This window comes from Rhinolophus sinicus, linkage group LG03, assembly GCF_036562045.2.
Source record: "Rhinolophus sinicus isolate RSC01 linkage group LG03, ASM3656204v1, whole genome shotgun sequence".
Classification (NCBI taxonomy): domain Eukaryota; kingdom Metazoa; phylum Chordata; class Mammalia; order Chiroptera; family Rhinolophidae; genus Rhinolophus; species Rhinolophus sinicus.
The window spans coordinates 177487908-177505458 of record NC_133753.1 but is presented as its reverse complement, the minus strand read 5'-3'; the positions used below and the strand labels follow the sequence as shown (position 1 = coordinate 177505458).

The window sequence follows — 17551 nt, the reverse complement described above, 5'->3', positions numbered from 1 at the left end:
TCCTAGTCTTTATTGTCTGGCTCCCAAAAGGGGAAAAAGAGAAAACGAAGAGGCGGAAAAAGGGACGCCGGCCCTTTAAATCCTCTGGAAGTGACTTAAGCCAAAGGGGGAGGGGCTTGCAAAAATGGGGTAGGTTCAACAACAATGGTTTGCCCACCTCTTTGTCTGCACCTCTGAGATCGGAAGCAGCCATCAGCATCAGAGAACAGATCCTTGATATTTGGAGGACAAATATCAAATAACACATCGATTCAGGCAGTGGCCCATCTCCATCCAGTCTGTTAACTATCCACCACTTCCGATAACCAGTAAAACATCGACAACTCTTCATTGTCAAGTATTCAGGGAAATTGTGCTCAAGTAATGTTGCAAAGAGGTTCTATTGGAGAATATCCAAAATCTGAAAAGAGGATCATAGTTGCCCTTGGCTTTACTTACTTAGGCGGCTTTCTTCACAAAGGTGGTGTGCCCATGTCCAGGTAATCATGCCAATGATTGCCTCAAACATGGGGGCAATGCTGATTTTGCAGGACCTACTTAGCATATTTCTGAGTGTCTTCACAATGTCAGATTGAGTTTGAGGATACAAAGGATGCAGTCTTTGAACACAGACCTTAGCTTGGGTACACCATTGCTGGGAGGTCTTGAGCAATCGTTTCTCAGTCTGACCTAGGACTATTCACTGGGCATTGCTTGCCCAACAGGTGCTGCTTACACCAATGACTTGATTGGAGCCTGCTGGGGATACATCCCTCTGCATATCAGAGGGGTGACCGCATATCATTGAGGTCACCTATATATTTGCACATAAGAATAACTTTCATTTTGCCAAGTTTGACTATCAACATGCCATCAACCAAGACCAAGCCTTTCCAGTACCTAGCATTCTGTCACTAATTACTATTTAATTATAAGCAAGTCACTTACCTCTCTGTCTCAGAATTTTTGATAACTAAGGATTCTAGGATGGACATCAATGGGAGAATTAGGAAAGAGCACCCAGAGCAAAGATCTGTCATTAGCGACAAAGGTTAAGATCACCGACACCCTCGTATTCTCAATTACTATGTACAGATATGAAAGTTGGACAATGAAGAAGGCTGATGGAAGGGAAAAATGATGCATTTTAACTGTGGTGTTGGGGGAGAGCTCTATGGATACCCTGGACCACCAGAAAGACAAATAAGTGGGTCCTAGTGCAAATTAAGCCTGAACCATCACTGGAGGCAAAAAAAAAAAAGAGACAAAACTGAAGCTGTCCTCCTTTGGGCACATCATGAGAAGGCAGGGTTCTTAGAAAAAGACGATAATGCTGGGGAAAAACATAGAAGGCAGCAGGAAAAGAGGAAGACCAAATATGAGATGGACTGACTCCATAAAAGAAGCCCTAGGCATGAATCTGCAGAGCTGAGCAGGGCTGCTGAGGACAGGACACGGTGGACATCACTCATTCACAGGGTCGCCAGGAGTTGGAGCTGACTCAACAGCTCATAACAACAAGGATAATATCACATATCACATTTCTCTCCCAGGGCTTTTTGGTAGCAATCAAAGAAATCACAGTGCCTAAGAAACTGCCTTGCTCAAGCTACTCATTTCACAGATGACATAACAGATGCAGAGAGCTGAAGGGAATTATCTACGGTCATCATGCTGGCTGATGGAAAAGCCAGAATATACACTCCTCCAAACTTCCAAGCCAATACTCTTGTTTTGTACTACAGGTAAAAGAATTTTGAAAAGTCCCAATGTCACAAGAGAAAAAAATGCTGAGAACACCCAGGCCAGAGAGGCCAGGCCTGGAATAATCCAGTCTCCAGGGTTCTTCCCAATCCCACCTCTTTCCCGGCTGTACACACTCAGTATACTCCAGTGTTCTGCTTCCTTCTTTAGAGGGAGGAGATGCAGGCTGGCAGCTACATGACAGGGAGGGGGTATCGTTGAGTCATTTATGTGGCTCCCCACTCTCAGTTTCTAATTAGCATGATGCTCCCTTATTTGAAGTTTGTAAATAAACCAACAACTTAAGATACAGATGAGCTAAGATCTTTCCTCCATGGGAACCTCTGATACCTGGAGAGTATAGAATCCTCCTTATTCCTTCACTCAAACATTCTGAAACCTGCCTTCGGTGAATTCATCAAATCAAATTCACATATTTTTGTGATGACACGGACATCCTATTAACTGGTGTTTGATGGTCTTTTCAAGTTTATAGCAGTTTTTAATGTCTTACTCATTCAAGCTTCTCCTTTACATAATACAAGTAAAATGGGGCTAACAATAGTATCTACTCCATAAGGTCGTTGAGAGGATTCAATGACACAATACAAAGTGGCTGGCATAAAGTTAGGGCACAACATGGTAAGGTTTGTGACTTCCTAGTGATATTAATACTATTATTATTTCATAAAACCTAAACAAAATTGCTACTCCTGAAGTAATCAACTGAGCTAGAGCTTATCTCCTTGCTTCTGCTCACCTCAGTGTAATGCAGAGAACTGCAGTGGCCTCTGATTCTGTGATGTGAATGGTACAAGTGGTCAGGGCAGAGAAGACACTGGGCTCTTGAAAGTGCATGATAATCCCCACTTTACAGATGAGACAGCAGAGGGTCAGGAGGGCGGGTCTCAAGCCATAATACAATCCGACTCTCCTGATGCCCCATTTAAGATGCTTCCCCACTCCCTCTTCTGTCTGATATTGATGCATGAACACAATGAGGAGATCTCAGTTTCCTTGGCCCTTTACCTGTGTCCGAGCTCATGGGCAATCGTGAAAGCCAGAGGGAGGCCGGAGTCTTCATTGATGTTACAACTGCGGTGAGGCTGGCACATTCCCGAGAGGTGAGACAGACCCAGGGTCTCACAGGGGCGATTGACGCCAGCACAGATGTCTTTTCTGAAAGCAGAGAACAGAGATGTATGGGTGCCCAAAAAACAGCTGCAAAAACCCTTCCTGGAAAACGATCTGGGTATTAATTCACATTCAATATAGACTTAAAGGATGGTTAAATAAGTTTTTGGAAGTCCATATGAGTGTAGGGAGCAATTTTGAATTCATTCAGATTATTCTGATTTTACCTTGATTATTGACTCTCACTAACATCTAAGAATGTGAGAAAATATGGCAACTGTTTTGAGTTACTTTTGCTCTTAACCTCAGGAGACCAAATCATACCATTTGTTCAAAAAGAGAAGGATTTGGTTGAAAATTGAAGTTAATCTGAACTTTTAAATAGGGAAGGGACATCCAGCAGTGGCTGAGGTTTTCTCCAATGTGAAATCCTTGTTTTTGTTTTTCTGAGGTCTAAGCTCAAAACTCATCTAAGAATGTTTTATCATTCATGAAAAAGGCAAGGGGTCCCGTCCAGAGTTCAAATCAATTTTCTCTCCAGCTCCACTACCCTAATAATACTGCATATGGGTGGGGATGGGGAGAGGGAGAGAGAGGGAGAGAGAGAGAGAGAGAGAGAGAGAGAGATCTTTCCTCTTTTACCAGGACCTTATTACTTCCCAACCATGGAAAAAGAAAGGAAAGACTCTAGGATCTCAAAAATACAGCTTTTAAATATAAAAGTATGCTCCCATATCCTGGTAGGGGTTGTCTGAATCACTGATAAGTTTTGAAAGCATTGTTAATTGGTCATTTGGTTTTCTTCGCTTAAGAAGAGTTCTTTGCCAAGGGTGACTAGCACAAATGCCAACAAGGTTCTGATCTTCAGTTAGTTGCAGACCTTTAGCTCATAGGTTTTGTGTGGGTGCCATTTCTGGTGACAAATGGTCTGCTTTTTGTGTCTGTTGGACCATGGAAAAGATCCAGGCTTTGAAAACCCCTGCAAATTCTCAATTCTCCAGGAGGCAATGGCTGGGACGGGGGACAGGAAAGAGCATCCCCCCTCTCAGAACACGTGCAGCAGACATGAATTCCCCACTCGCACTAACAGCGCAGTTGCTGGGTAGTTCCGTGCTGGACAGCGAGACTGGAGCCCACTCATTCTAAATACTCTCTGGGTCTGCAGGACTAACCAAGTTCTTTTCCACCCCTATTGCAAGATGCACTTCTTACAATTACCATTTCATTCAAAAGTCCAGGTCTGCATGGAGCTGCTACGAAAATGAATGGTGCTCATTGCTAATCTGCCAACCTTCTCATTCTGATAGTACAGGAAATTAGGTCCATTAAATTGTTCATTGAGTGCTTACTAAGTATCTAGCGCTGAAGAGGATAAAAGAGGGTGAAAAAAAGAGTAGGAATATGGTTTTTGCAGGGTAAGCTCCCAAAAGGATCTTAGCTCTACCTCCCCCATACTCTGAGACATGATAAGAGAAAACATGCCTTGCCATGCAGCCACCAGCCCCATTCCATGGGGAGTGTTCAAGCCCAAGGCATCTCCTACTGAACACACCTCTGCAGAGAACTCTGTTAACGTGGATCTCAGCCCAGTCCTCCAGAGACCAGTTCAGTCTTACACCTCCCTCCCTCCCTGATCTTACCTACTTCTTCAGGCCAGAGGTTCTCAACAGGGGGTGATTTTGTTCCTCACCCCCTCTTAGGGAACACTTATTTGGTAATGTCTGAAGACAGTTTTGGTTGTCACAACTTGAAGGACGATACTACTGGCATCTCATGGATAGAGGCAAGAGATGCTGTTAAATCTACTGCAATGCCCAGGGCAGCCCCACACAACAAAAAATTATCCAATCCAAAACATCAGCAAGGCCAAGGATAAGAACTCCTGACTTAGAAACTGAAATACTCTCCACTGTCTAGGAGCTGCTGACGTTCATCATACCTTGCAACAGACCCCTATTCTAGGAACCAAAAATCATAATAAGAAAAACAAAAGAAGAGAGTATCCTTTATATTCTTATTTAGTAATAGTTAAGAGAATGGCTATTGGGGTCAAACTTCCTAGATTTAAGTCCCATCTTCACCTGTTAATGGCAATGAGATTTGGGGCAAGTGACATAACCAAGCCTCAACTTTCCCATCTGTAAAATCAGAATGATTGACCATGGTCAGCTACCCGTGTTGCTATGGGTATTAAATGGAATGGTGATTATTCTAACAGATGTAGCACAGTGCTTGGCCCATGTCAAACACTCCACAAATGCAAGCTGTCATTAACTCACTCATTTCTTCGTGTGAGAATGAGAGAACGCTTTTTGCTTTCAGGAAAAGAAAAGAGTCAGAGCTGAGACACGGGGTCCAGGCAGCCAGTGCTGCTCCTGGAACCCAGGTTCAGGCCTATAGAAAGGTCTGCCTGGACTGAAGTCTTCTGGCCTTTTGTCCAGACCCTCAGTGCTCCCTGGCTGCCTGCTGGCTCCCGAGAGCCCCCCTGCTTACGTTCTACACCCCCACTAACCTATTTCCCAGGGGAGCTGTTGATCAACCCAAGGTATCAGAGGTCCCAATGAACCTAATGTAACAGGTTGATGCCACAGACTTCTCCTGGAATATGTTTGCATTCAACCAAAGTTTGAGATTTTCACTCAAAAGAGTGATTCTCATGGCTGGAGTTTTCAGTCAGGGTAAGGTAGACATTTGGGGCGGGTGGGGGCTGATTATCATCCCTTGCAGGCATCCTATGCACAGGGACGATCCTGTCAAAGGGAGAAATGACAGGACAATATGTTCAGGGGCAGCCTGCCCTCAGCAGGGACAACACACACACCCAAGGCCATCACAGGAGTGCCCACTGAGAATTTACTTCTCCCCATTAATGCAAGACCCTCATTTATCTAGACTAAAATAGTGTCTGGTATACAGTAGGTGCTCAATAAACATTTATTGACTCAATGAGCAAACATAGCCTTCCAAGAGCCTGGGTTTCAGGAAAGTTTGCTAGCTTTTCATAGCTGGGAGTCCTAGAAGCTTTGATGATTCTTATTGGCACCACAGGGCCTGCCTGTAGGCAGAACAAAAGGGGATTTATAGGAGGGTGAAAGGTGTAAGAAAACTGTAAGCACCACTCTGCCTGTTCAGGGGAGGACCTGCTCCCCATATTCTGTTCCCAACATCAGTCAGAGATGGGTTACAAGGAGGACTGATATCTGTAGAAATCATTAGAGGAACTTTTTTAAAAAGTAAAATAAAAATAAAGGTTCAGAAATTCCATGGTTGAAAATAACCGGAGTCTTGAATGAGGCTGTGCAAACAAGCTTCCTGATTGTTTGTAGAGCTGCATGGAGAAGCTGATTTTAAAGCTGAAATCCTCATTGGGATAGGAAAGAGGCCTGCATTTTACCAGCAGACACAGTTTATTAACACAGAGACTTTTGTCATATTTAGCAAGTTTGCTAACTGCTCCCTTACTGGTATGGGAGTCAGGATTTGTCTACATCGTAGGAGCGACCTTTAAAAATGACCAAGAGCAGCAAAGAGTAGAATTTCATGAGTTTGCATACCTGGCAACCCTTCCGCCTGCCAGCCCTCCCTGCCTTGCAGCCCCTGGCTTCCCCACAGGCTCTGGGGTACCTGGTGAGAAGGACGGCCACATCGTGATGGGCAGGATTGAGGTCACTCTTGGGATTGATGCTCTTCTGCCACTTACAGAAGCTGGACAGTGTCTTCTCTGCATGGTGCACTATTTTCAATCCTTGCTGGAGAAGAAGAGGAAGAGATCAGCACAGGTGAGTTTACTGTGGTCAGCGCCCATCACATTCGTCCCTGGAAGCACCCAGGTGAGATGAGCTCTAGGCAGGTGCCTCAGACATTCGGCAGGAATCTGGCAGCGGCCAACTGAGTCGTCTGGGCTAACCTCTGCTCTAAATACTGTTATTCTCATGACTTCCACTAAAAGAATCCAAAGGGAAGAACTGCAGGACAAAAATGATCACTGGGACAAGTACCCTTGAAGAAAACTTTAAAATATATTAGCAAAGACCGGCAGCTGTTTGAAGTTCTATTTCCAGTGGCTCTCTGCTTCCTGAGGGAGTACAATCCCAAAGAGGCATTTTTATTTCTAATGCAGAATGAACAGAATTTCAACAAAACCTTCTTCCTTTCATGCAGTATCCTGCAAGGTTGGGGTTACAATGGATGTTTCCGTGCTCATGGTTTCCATCTGTTAAACTAAGGGTAGAGGGTTAGGAACCAGTTTGGATCACTGGTTGTCTGACAACCATTAGGAGAAGAGATGATCAAGGAGAAAGTACTGAGAACTAGGTTGAGGCTGGACCCTCTAAATAGATGGGCTAGGTCTGCATGGTTCTTGAGATATTTCTAGCAGCAGGACTATTGGGAAAAGAAGTAAAGGAAGGCAAAACACTGAAACATAAAGAGATGTCACCAGAGGGGATTCTTTTTACATTCCAACATTCCTATGAGAGCAATTCTAGAATATCGGAGGTACAGTCACTGAAGAGAAAAAGAAATGTTAGTGCCTGAAATCTAACCTCAAAATCTTGCTTGCTTTCTCCTTACTGCTTTTGTCAGTTCGTCTTATAAACAAAGCCAATGCACAAATAACTGAGTTGCTCACCATTTACAGCTCAGTACCCGCCCCTGTGTAGACACCTCCTCTACAATATGTGGCATTAGCACAGGTTAGTGACAGGATCTTCAGGATACCTTACTGCTTTTCTACTACATGTCACGATTCTTCCAGGAGGCTTTAATAGAGCACAGTGGGTTTTTTTTCAGCGTCTTTCGTCTCTTCATCTCTGAATCTCATAAGAGGTTAAATCCAAGAAACATTTAGGATCTTGAATGCACTTGATCACAGGAGCCTTGGGAAGAGAAATTAGCTATGCCTGCTACCATGCAGCCGTATGCATGGACAAGATGCAGAAGAACTTCAGAGAGATTACGCTTGCTCACAATGAACATGGGGAGACTCGTGCTAAACAATTTCCATAAAGCAGCCTTAAAATTATTTGAGCTTATCAAAACAAACCCCATCCACACTAATTCTTTTTCCCAGTTCCTTTGTAAACAAAAATATATTTCCCTCTTTGTTCTTTCACCATTGTCTTCTCATCTCATTTTTTCTAAGGGAGGTCAATTTACTTCCCACTTCACCTTTCCTATTCATTGGAGTGGTTGACTTTCCAGGACGGGGAGATGACCTCGAGGAAAAATCAACAACAGCTCACAGAAATAGGCCCAAATGAGAGACAGAAAAGGCTTTCGCAAGAACATGGCTTTTATTAGAAGTTGTTCTGCTGTCTCTTTGTAAGCTCTCTCTATAATGAAAAGAAACAAACAAAAATCTTGTCTTGATTTCTTTGAGAATTCCTGGTAGCAGCTTTTGACTTACTGTGCAATCTGACTGTGCTCTGCTAGCCAGACTTAGGTTCCTGGAAGAAAGAGAATGGGCAGAGAAGAGAAAAGCAGTAAAAAGTTTAATCTGAAAACGTCCCATGTGTTTAACAAATAACTCATCTGACTATCAAGAAGGAAAGAGATTTGACTTTAAAAAAGTGATGAGTCTACAAATTCTTTGCCAATATTTTTGACATTTAACCTGAAAGAGCAACAGTTGTATACATTATTACAGACCCACTAATCACCCTGGGGGCAGGGGAAATTATCAGCCTGAATTTTCAAAGTTTAACCTACACTTTGAACTCTGGATTCTCACAAAAGTGAACCCGACACTAAATCATTCCGAGACCAAGAGGGAAATTTTCTGTACAGTCATCTCCTTCCTGACTATCAGCCTCTACTGATGCTCCTTCAAACCAACCTGACACCCTTGGGCCCCACCCCTGGACGGCACAGGGACCTGGGGCCACGTGGCTTCATCCCAACTCACTCCCATTCCAGTTTTGTCTCTATTCTGTTCTTAAAAGAAGTCTCCAACCTCTTATGATCCGAATCTTATTCTTTAGGCCTTTTACTTTCCTTTGAGAACTTTGGCACAGTTTCCTCATCTGTGAAATGGGTGTAACAGTAACACGTTCACAGGGCTGCTGTGGAGCTAACGACATGATGATGATGGTGGGAATGATAAGAATGATACTAACAAGGGACATTTACTGAGTGTTTTCTATAAGCCAGATACGTGCTATTATATGGATTAACACGTTTGATTCTCACAGCAACTCTAGGAAGTAGACATTATTATCCCCATTTTGCAAAATGAAGATATGGAGGCACAGACAAGAAACCTACCAAAGGTCATACAGCTAGAAAGTGGTGGGACTAACTATAAATCTTATACTTTCCATTATGTCAACTGCTTATAACAGTTGACGAGGGAGGAGTTGGAGGGAAGACTCTCATCCTGCCCCTAACTCCTGACCCAAAAGGGGAGCAGGTAGACCATTGAACGAATTGGTCTAAAGTGGAAAGGGCTAGAGGCCAAGTTTGTGTCAAGTCCTCGACGGAGAAGGAAATGTCTGAAAGATAGGATTAGGGTCATAAAACAAAAACAAGAGCTTGATTCAGGGCTAGATGGAAGCAGGATAAGGATGAGAGCAAGGTGGCTCACATCTGAAGTCACACATTTCTTGGCCCCTGATGTCTAAATATGCTCGACATGCCTTTCTTGCTCATGGCTTTGTGTACTTTAATTTCCTCTTTTCTGAAATATGACCATCTAAGTTTTTGAGAAAGCCTCTAAGATGCTCCAAAGTGAGCATCACTTCAGACTATCCCAATTTATTCTCAAAATGTGATGAAAATCCATGGTGGTTTTTACATGGCAGTAAGTGACAAACAGGAGCTACATTTTATGTATGTAGATTAAGCACGAAGTCTCTTGAACCCACCACAGAAAATGAAGTCCAAAATGGTGTTAGCTGTCAGATAGGATTAGAATAAGAAAGACAGAAAGAGTCACAGAAAGTCACTGATGGAAGAGACCGACCTCCAGGACCCGGCCTCAGTACTCCACACTTCATGTCACTTTCCACAGAGCCCCAGAGCCATGTCTCTAATGCCTTTCTCTCCAGGTCATCTGTCAGGTTGGAATCATCCAGAAGGCTCTAATTGGATTAGATCCCAGTCCCTTTATATGGCCACAAGGTCTGTCATGACTTGGCCACTGTTGACCCTCATCTGAACCCACTGAACGCTGGCCTTACTCATTCACTCTTTTCCTTCTCTGTCCTGCATTAATAGGGCTAAATAGTGAGCAACATCCAACCTAGCGTCTGCCGTTAAGTCTTAATACTAATGGAGGAAAGTGCATCAATCAAAGAGCTGTAAAATGACAACTGCAACGTGCCATGAAGGAGAAATGCACGGTGTTATGTGGGAGTGTGTAATAGAATCTCACTGAGCAGGGGAGTCAGAGAAGGCTTCCCCAGGGAAGTGACTGTTGAGCTGGGTTCTGAGGAGTTAAGGTACTAACTAAAGGACAAGAAGGAAGACAGTGCAGGCAACAGCAAGACCAGAGACAGGAGAAATCATGGTGAGTAGAAAACTATTGTTCTATCCCCAAGTAAAGGGGGCAGGAAGAGATGAGACAGAGGCTCAGCCAACCATTGGATTGTTTAAGTCAGGGGTGTAGGTTGTAGAAGGGGTGTGAGGCAGGTGGATATGATCAGATGACCATTTTGAGATCATCCTGGATACAAGGAGAAAATAGTATTGAAAGGAATCCAAGTAACCCGAAAGTATATAAGGCTGATGCCCAGGAAAGAGACAACTGTATCTTGAATTAAAGTGATGGAAATGGAGATGGTCAGACAAAATTGGCAATACCTGATGATGGACTGAATATAGGGATCTGGGTGAAGGATGTGTCATGGATGCTTCCGTTTCTGGCTTCTACAACTGGAAAGATGATGATGTCATGTACAGAGACAGGCAACACTGGAACAAGACCGGGTGAGAATGGAGGTGTTTGACTGGCTATGTTCTCACTTGCCTCCAGCACAATCACATTGCTTCTTATCCTCCCATTTTGTAGTTCAATATCAGTGATGTGTTCACAGCCCCTTGTATGGAAAGTGCTAGTTGAAGCACTAAAGCTGTTGCCCACGCAGGTCCCTCTACCTGGAATGTCATTCCTCATTGGTTAATTCCTTCTCGTCCTCTAAAACCTAGTTTGGACATCCAAGTATCCTTCCCTATCCCAAGTACTCTTTTACTTTTTTGTATACTCATGATAAGCTCAGTTTGAAATTTCCTTTGTTGTGCTTTTGTGCAGTAGACTCCAAGCGCCTCAGAATCACAAAATGGGACTTATATTCCTATTTGTACCTTCAGTGGCTAGCACCATGTTTTACATATGGCTAATGTACCACAACTCTCTTCTCATTTACAGATGAGGAAAAATGGTACATGGAGCAATGATGTGATTTTCTCAGAGCTACCTACTGGATGAAAGAATCAGGATTAGAACGCAGGTCTCCTTGCTCAAAGGAATACTCATATCCCAATACCTCCCACTGCACTTTCAGCCTGTGGCTGCTACCCGGATGTTAGGTAAAGGCTGGAGTCATTGTTTTTGGTTGTTGTTGGGGCTGCTCGTTAGTCAAAGATGTGAAGAATAGCTTGAGCCATTCTCTGCGAATCAGGAAAATGAGAATTGTGAATTGCAACTCTACAATGAGCTAGCAATTGTGCTGTCAAACGATGAACCTTGTACCACTTGTAGATTCTATAAAAGCATGCAAGAGGAAGACATTTGGCAAGTGGGAGAAAGGAAGTCATGGCTTTTTGCAGCAAAGCACTTGTATCTCTTTGCACTTGCAAAATGAGGATGGGAAGAAGAAAAACAACGTAATTGTGATGGGGTCAGGAGGTAGTTGCCCATCAAATAATCCCCAAGGATTTCACTGCAGCAAGACTTTGGTGGGAGATTTTGTTTCCTGGGAATGAAGAATTGTGAAATGCGAAGGGATCTGATCTATGGACGCCTCTCTATGAGGTCCTACTCGTAGTGCTACTGGTGGGACTGAAAAAGGTAAAGGTTTTTCCTTCTCATTCCCAGAAAAACCTTCCTTTTTTTCAGGTCTGAAAACCCTAAATGTCCACACATTCATTGGCTAAGCATGCATACATGCTAGATCATCATACAATAGTAAAAATAAGCCAGAGGTATCAAAGTATAATTGTCACAAGTTCCAAACATAATTCTTGTACAAATTTATAGTGAGCACATGTTAAAGGTGTGTTTAACTCATTAATGAGGAGACAGGCAAGATGGTTCAAAGGCAAATACACAAAATTGATGCAACTATATAGTCAGTTAAAAAAAAGAAGAATGCTGAAAGAAGAGTGCTAAATTAGATACAAAATTAGTTACTATTCCACACACCAATAGAACCACAACTTTCAGAGTTATCTCTTTGCTGGACACAAATCATTTTCATCTCTACTGGATAAAAAACACTTGCACCCTAGAAGTTTTCTGCATGTAAACACCTAACTTTACCCTGTCTAGGCCCTTATCAATAGTAAATAATAATCCCATAGAGTCAAATAGGTCATGTTAGACACTGAAAAGTTAATAGTTTGGGTTTTGCCTAGTTTCTACGGATGTTTGCAAAACATTTTTCTTAGCAAAAGGTTCATAGGAAGGGAAATAATACATCCATCAGTATTCCAAGACATCCAGATTATGTCTTGAGTGACAACAGGAAGTGGGGGTGGTAGAGGAAAAGAAGAAGAAAAAGGAATCCAGGCTCTAGAGATTATCTTCTGATTGTGGAGGCTTCAGCTGCCCAGACAACAATAAACCTTGTCTTGGGCATTTTGACCTCAGGTGTCTCACTGATGGAAACCGGAATGACGCCCTTCTTTGTATACTTCAACTGCTGGTTAAGCTTTATAGATTGCAAAGGCATTTCCTCTGGTTGGTCAGTTCATTCATTCATTAAGTTACACGTAATTCATTCATTTATTTATTCATTCATGTCCTTCGCCCTGTGTTAGGTGCTGGAGATATAGCCAAGAATAAAGAAACAGTTTCTGCCCTCATGGATTTCATATTTTGATGGCAGCTGAGCTAAGCAAGAAAGGAGTAAACATCTATACAGAATATTAATGAATTGTGAGAGTGGTATCAATAAAGGAAGTAAATTGCATTCTGTGATGGAGAACAGTAAGTGGGGACAGCTTTGAGGATGTTGGTCATTGAAACTTGTCTGAGGAAGCAGCACGTAAACAGAAGCCTGAGAGGTGTGTGGGTGCCGGCGAGGAGCAGAGCCAGGGAACGGGTGTTCCAGACATTGGGAACCTCAAGTGCACAGGCCACAAGGCTGAAGATTGCCTTGTGTGTTCCAAAACCCACCCAGAGTGCAGTGAGTGTGAGGTCAGAAGCAAGGCAGAGGGTGACATAAGGAAAGACCGTAAAGATCATGAAAGTCTTTGCAGGACATAGTAAGAAATTTCTAAGATTTTGTTCTAAAAACAACAGAAATCCATTGACTAGTTGAGTGCAATGGAGCAAGAATTTGTATTTAAAATTATCATTCTAGCTGCTACGTAGAGAATGGATTGTGGGGCAAGGCTGGAAATAGAAAAAAAACATTTGGGAGCCCACTGTGGTAGCCCAGACAAGACACAAGGCCTAAAACAATGCAATGACTGTAGAGATGAAGAACAGTGGATGAGTTTGAGATGTATTTTGGAGGTAGGAATACCGTGGGCCTTGCTGTTGTACGGGGAAGATAAGAAAATCAAGAATGATTCCTGGGTTTATGCAATAGTGCATAGCAATCGATTCTCAGCCTTTTGGCTAAGATCAGCTGTAATAGTGCATAGCAGCAATGTTTACTGAGTTGGGCAAAATGGAGGATTGGGGGGATGGGGAGGAGGTGGAATTAAGGTGATTTGGGCAGAGAGTAATCAAAAATTCCATTTTAGACTTATTAAGTTTCCACGTTTGAGTGGATTATGACACATCCAGGTTGAGATGTCAAGTAAACAACTGGATATGAGTCTGCAGCTCAAGAGGTCTGGGCTTGATGGACGAATTGAGAGTCCCAGCATACAGATGAATACAAGTCTCTGAGAACAGATGGAATCCCCAAGGGTAAAAGTGCAGATGGAAAATCGGGCCCAGATCTGAGACATGTATTAATATGCAAGAGGTAAATAAAGGGAAAACATTTCCATGCCCCTCCTAACTCTTACTGAAACCACCCAGCCATGCCATGATTTAGTCTGTTTCCACTGTGGGACATTCTTAGTCACTGCTACAAATCTGGTCTGTGTGTCCCTAGACGCAATGACTGTCAGGTGATTCCAATATGTGTATCTCAGAACTGTTCTCCATCTCACACTTGATATCATAGAATTCCCAAGAAAATCCTACAGAAATATTATTTTCCTTCTCAACGGGCTTCTAAACACTTTTCTGATACCCTCTTTCTTGTAACCAAGAGCTCTTCTAAGTAAAGGAGGTAAGGAGTGAAAAGATACAGGCAGAACGGTGGAGAGGAAACTATTCCTTACCTCTTCTTCTTCAAGTAGAATGAGCCGAACCACAACAATGTGAATTGCATTGCCAATGCTTGGGTTATGGAACAACCCAGTGACCTAGAGTCAGAAATGGAGAACCATTAGCCCATATGGACAGACAATAGCTAAACGCCAGAGGTGGACAAAACAGCATTGTGATGCACTTAAAATAAACGTTATCTTACAGGTCAGGAAATTTTGGTGGCATGGAAAGAAGAGATATGCCCCTGGCCCAATCTACATTATGATATTTGAAAGCAAGCTTTCCAAGGTGATGGATTGGCTGTGTGCTTGATGGATTGGCACCTTTCTTCCCTTTGACCCTTTCCCTGACCCAGGGTCTGCCTCTCTTTTATTATCAGTGACTCAGGCAAATATCTTTCCCCATCTTCACCGCACTAACACTCTCTCTGGAAAGGCAGAAAACATCAAAAATGTAAAAGGGAAGCTTGGAATTAGGGATCATTAACTTTATTCCAATTCTAGCGCTAAGCACCTTGAGGAAATCACGTTCTAGTTCTTTGCCTCCGTTTACTAGTTTGTGCACTAAACATAAATCAGTGAGATGAAGTCATAGTAAAAGGAAAACGTGAGTGGTAAGTTACAAATTTTCCTAGGATACACATGTTTAAGAGAAAGACTAATGTCCTGAATTTCCATCTTTAATTACTTAAGCAGGGAATAGATTCCTATCTCTATGTTAAAAAGGACAAAAACCCGCCTCTCTTAATTTTGGAGGGTGGAGCAGTTCTAATGATATCTGTTTGCCAGCTGCCCCTCCCCCACGCAGTCTGACATACCATGTTCATGATGGTGAGGATATAGGACTCCACGTTCTCGCTCCCATGATACTCAATCATCTTCGTGTCAGCCACCACCAGCGTCTCCACCCATCTCTCTTTGCTGATGGAACGCCGGGAGAGGCTTCTGCTTGGCAAGTTCTTCCTCTCCCACTTCTCTCGCTGTAACTCTAGCTTCCGGGAAGTGCCAAGGCTGTCTATATATTAAACAGAAGATAGTGGGCTAGTTCTACATATCTCTAAAATATTACTTATGTTTGTAAAGATGCAAGGCCATAAGTTGATGTTTAATAACATACTCGTATGAATGCAATGTTCTTATATACATGACTGAAACGGAAGAAGGGGGCAATTTAAATGAATTTTATGACCAAGACAACTGAAATTTGAATTTTACAGAGAGGTTCAAAAGTACTTCTTTGAAATAATTATTACCTATTTCACGAAAGCGATCCCTCATTATTAACAAGATATTATCATCAAGAATGGGAACTTTTTCTTTCTTGTCTTTCTCCTCTAAATTATTCACTGCCTACTGTGTGCAAGGCAGTGTACTCGGCTTTAAAATGCCAAATTGTTTGTCTTCATGAACATTTGAGGTACATACTGCTCTTTTCAAATGTGGAAATTGATGTTCAAAGTGCCCGGTTAAATAACTTCCCTGAAGATCCAGGATTTTCTATGCCCTAAAGTCATGCATCTTCATCTAGACCACACTGGCTCCCACAGAGTGAGCACCGTAAAACTGAAGAACACGTAAGCTGGAAAGGCTGGATGCGGTTCAGGACCTCCCACTTCAAAAAGGTATAAAAAGAGCTGGAAAAGATCTGGTGAAGGACAGGAAAATTACCAACGTGACTAATAGGTTTCAGTATGGAAAAGGTTTAATATATGAGGGTCATAGTTTGGAAGGCAAAACCTAGGAGAGGCTATGGGATCCTGAACAAAACTGGAATCATTCTCAAACTACCGGAACAGCATAACCAGGGAACACCTCCCTGAAACTTGAAAGAGGTCTGTTTAAAACTAAACGGAATAAAGTGCTACTTCACTCCTCAGGAAGCTTCGCCCCAGTGGTTGGTGGTCAGGTGTAAGAGGTTGCAATGGGCTCACAATGGCTTAGGGAGTTGACGAAAGAGGAATTTACCAAGAGAGTAAATAAGGAAAGAAGTCTCAGTCTTGGAAGATTTCTATCAGGAGGCCAGCCACACACCCCTACTTCCCCCGTCGGCACCCTGGACCCCTGGCAGGGGCAGAATACAAGAGCAGGGTAGCAAACCTCACATCCCCTTCCGAACCTCTGGTGACGGCCATCCAGCCTCAACCTGAGTATTTCCGGTGGTGGGGCACTCACCACCACACAAGGAATCTTGTTCTGTTAGGCAGTTCCCTTCTGCACTGAGCTGAAACCTCCTCCCTGTAATTTCTAGGGATTAACCTGATCCTATTCTTCAAAGCAGTGTAGAGCACGCCCCCCCCCCCCCAGGACAACTAAAACCATATCCTCCCCTCTCCCCGCAGTGCCCATGGGTCCTAGAGCTGATTACACTGATTTCCTCTGTAACCCTTTGTTCCTCACTTTCAATGTCTATGTGAAGTTAGAAGACACTGAGTAATATTTACAAAATATCATAGGAGATAATCATAGGTCAAAATCAATTCAAATTCTATTATTATAAGTTTTGCGTGAAAATAATAAAGCTGTATTTTGATATAAGACTTTTGAAAAATAATCCAGGATGGTATAAACCTCAGAGGGAAGTCTTGAGAAAGCTTATCAATGGTTAACCCCTCATCTATGGTAGAATAACTTCTATTTTCCTTCTCCATGTACTTTGCATGGATAAGTACGACTTCCCTACAAAATCTCCAGAAATGTTATCAGTGGTTTCTAATTCTGCACCACTAGCTGTCCCCCTATCACCCTCTCATCTCTTTTTGAAGCTCATGGGAAGGTTTTCAAACTACAATCTGTTTCCAAACCTCTCTGTGCAAGCCACACATGAGACCATGTGGGGGTTCTGGAAGGGGCATTAGCAGACTGGGCCAGGGAGAGGAATCCTATCAACACAGGTCAGGTGCAGTGCGATTCTCTCAGTCCCCGCCCTGTTCTTGCTGCGTGGGGGTGGATCTCTTCCAAGCTGCAAGGATGCTAGGAGCTCTTCATGAGCTTATGTATTTGGGCAACCAACAGATAAGCTTCTTCACCCAAGTACCCTCATAAAACCCTTGGTAAACAGGCCTACTCTCCTCACTTGGCCCTGCAGGCTTGGCGTCCATCCCCTCAGTGCTGGACTCCGCTTGCAGGCTTCAGCTCACTGCAGTTGGCAGGGACCATGAAATATGCAACCCTTTCGTTAAAGCAGAACCATGTGCTCCAGGCTGCA

General features: G+C 43.1%; 1 protein-coding gene across 1 annotated transcript in view; it reads right to left on the bottom strand.

Annotated features, from left to right (window-relative positions):
* The window catches only part of ADAMTS12 (ADAM metallopeptidase with thrombospondin type 1 motif 12), a 273919-nt gene that overhangs the window by 121278 nt on the left and 135090 nt on the right, over positions 1–17551 (bottom strand). The window contains exons 4-7 of the mRNA XM_019737332.2: positions 15165–15361; positions 14359–14442; positions 6481–6605; positions 2752–2901 (exon numbers count right to left, since the gene is read on the bottom strand). Of these exons, the coding sequence (XP_019592891.2) occupies positions 2752–2901; positions 6481–6605; positions 14359–14442; positions 15165–15361 (556 nt within the window). The remainder of the gene's footprint in view (positions 1–2751; positions 2902–6480; positions 6606–14358; positions 14443–15164; positions 15362–17551) is intronic.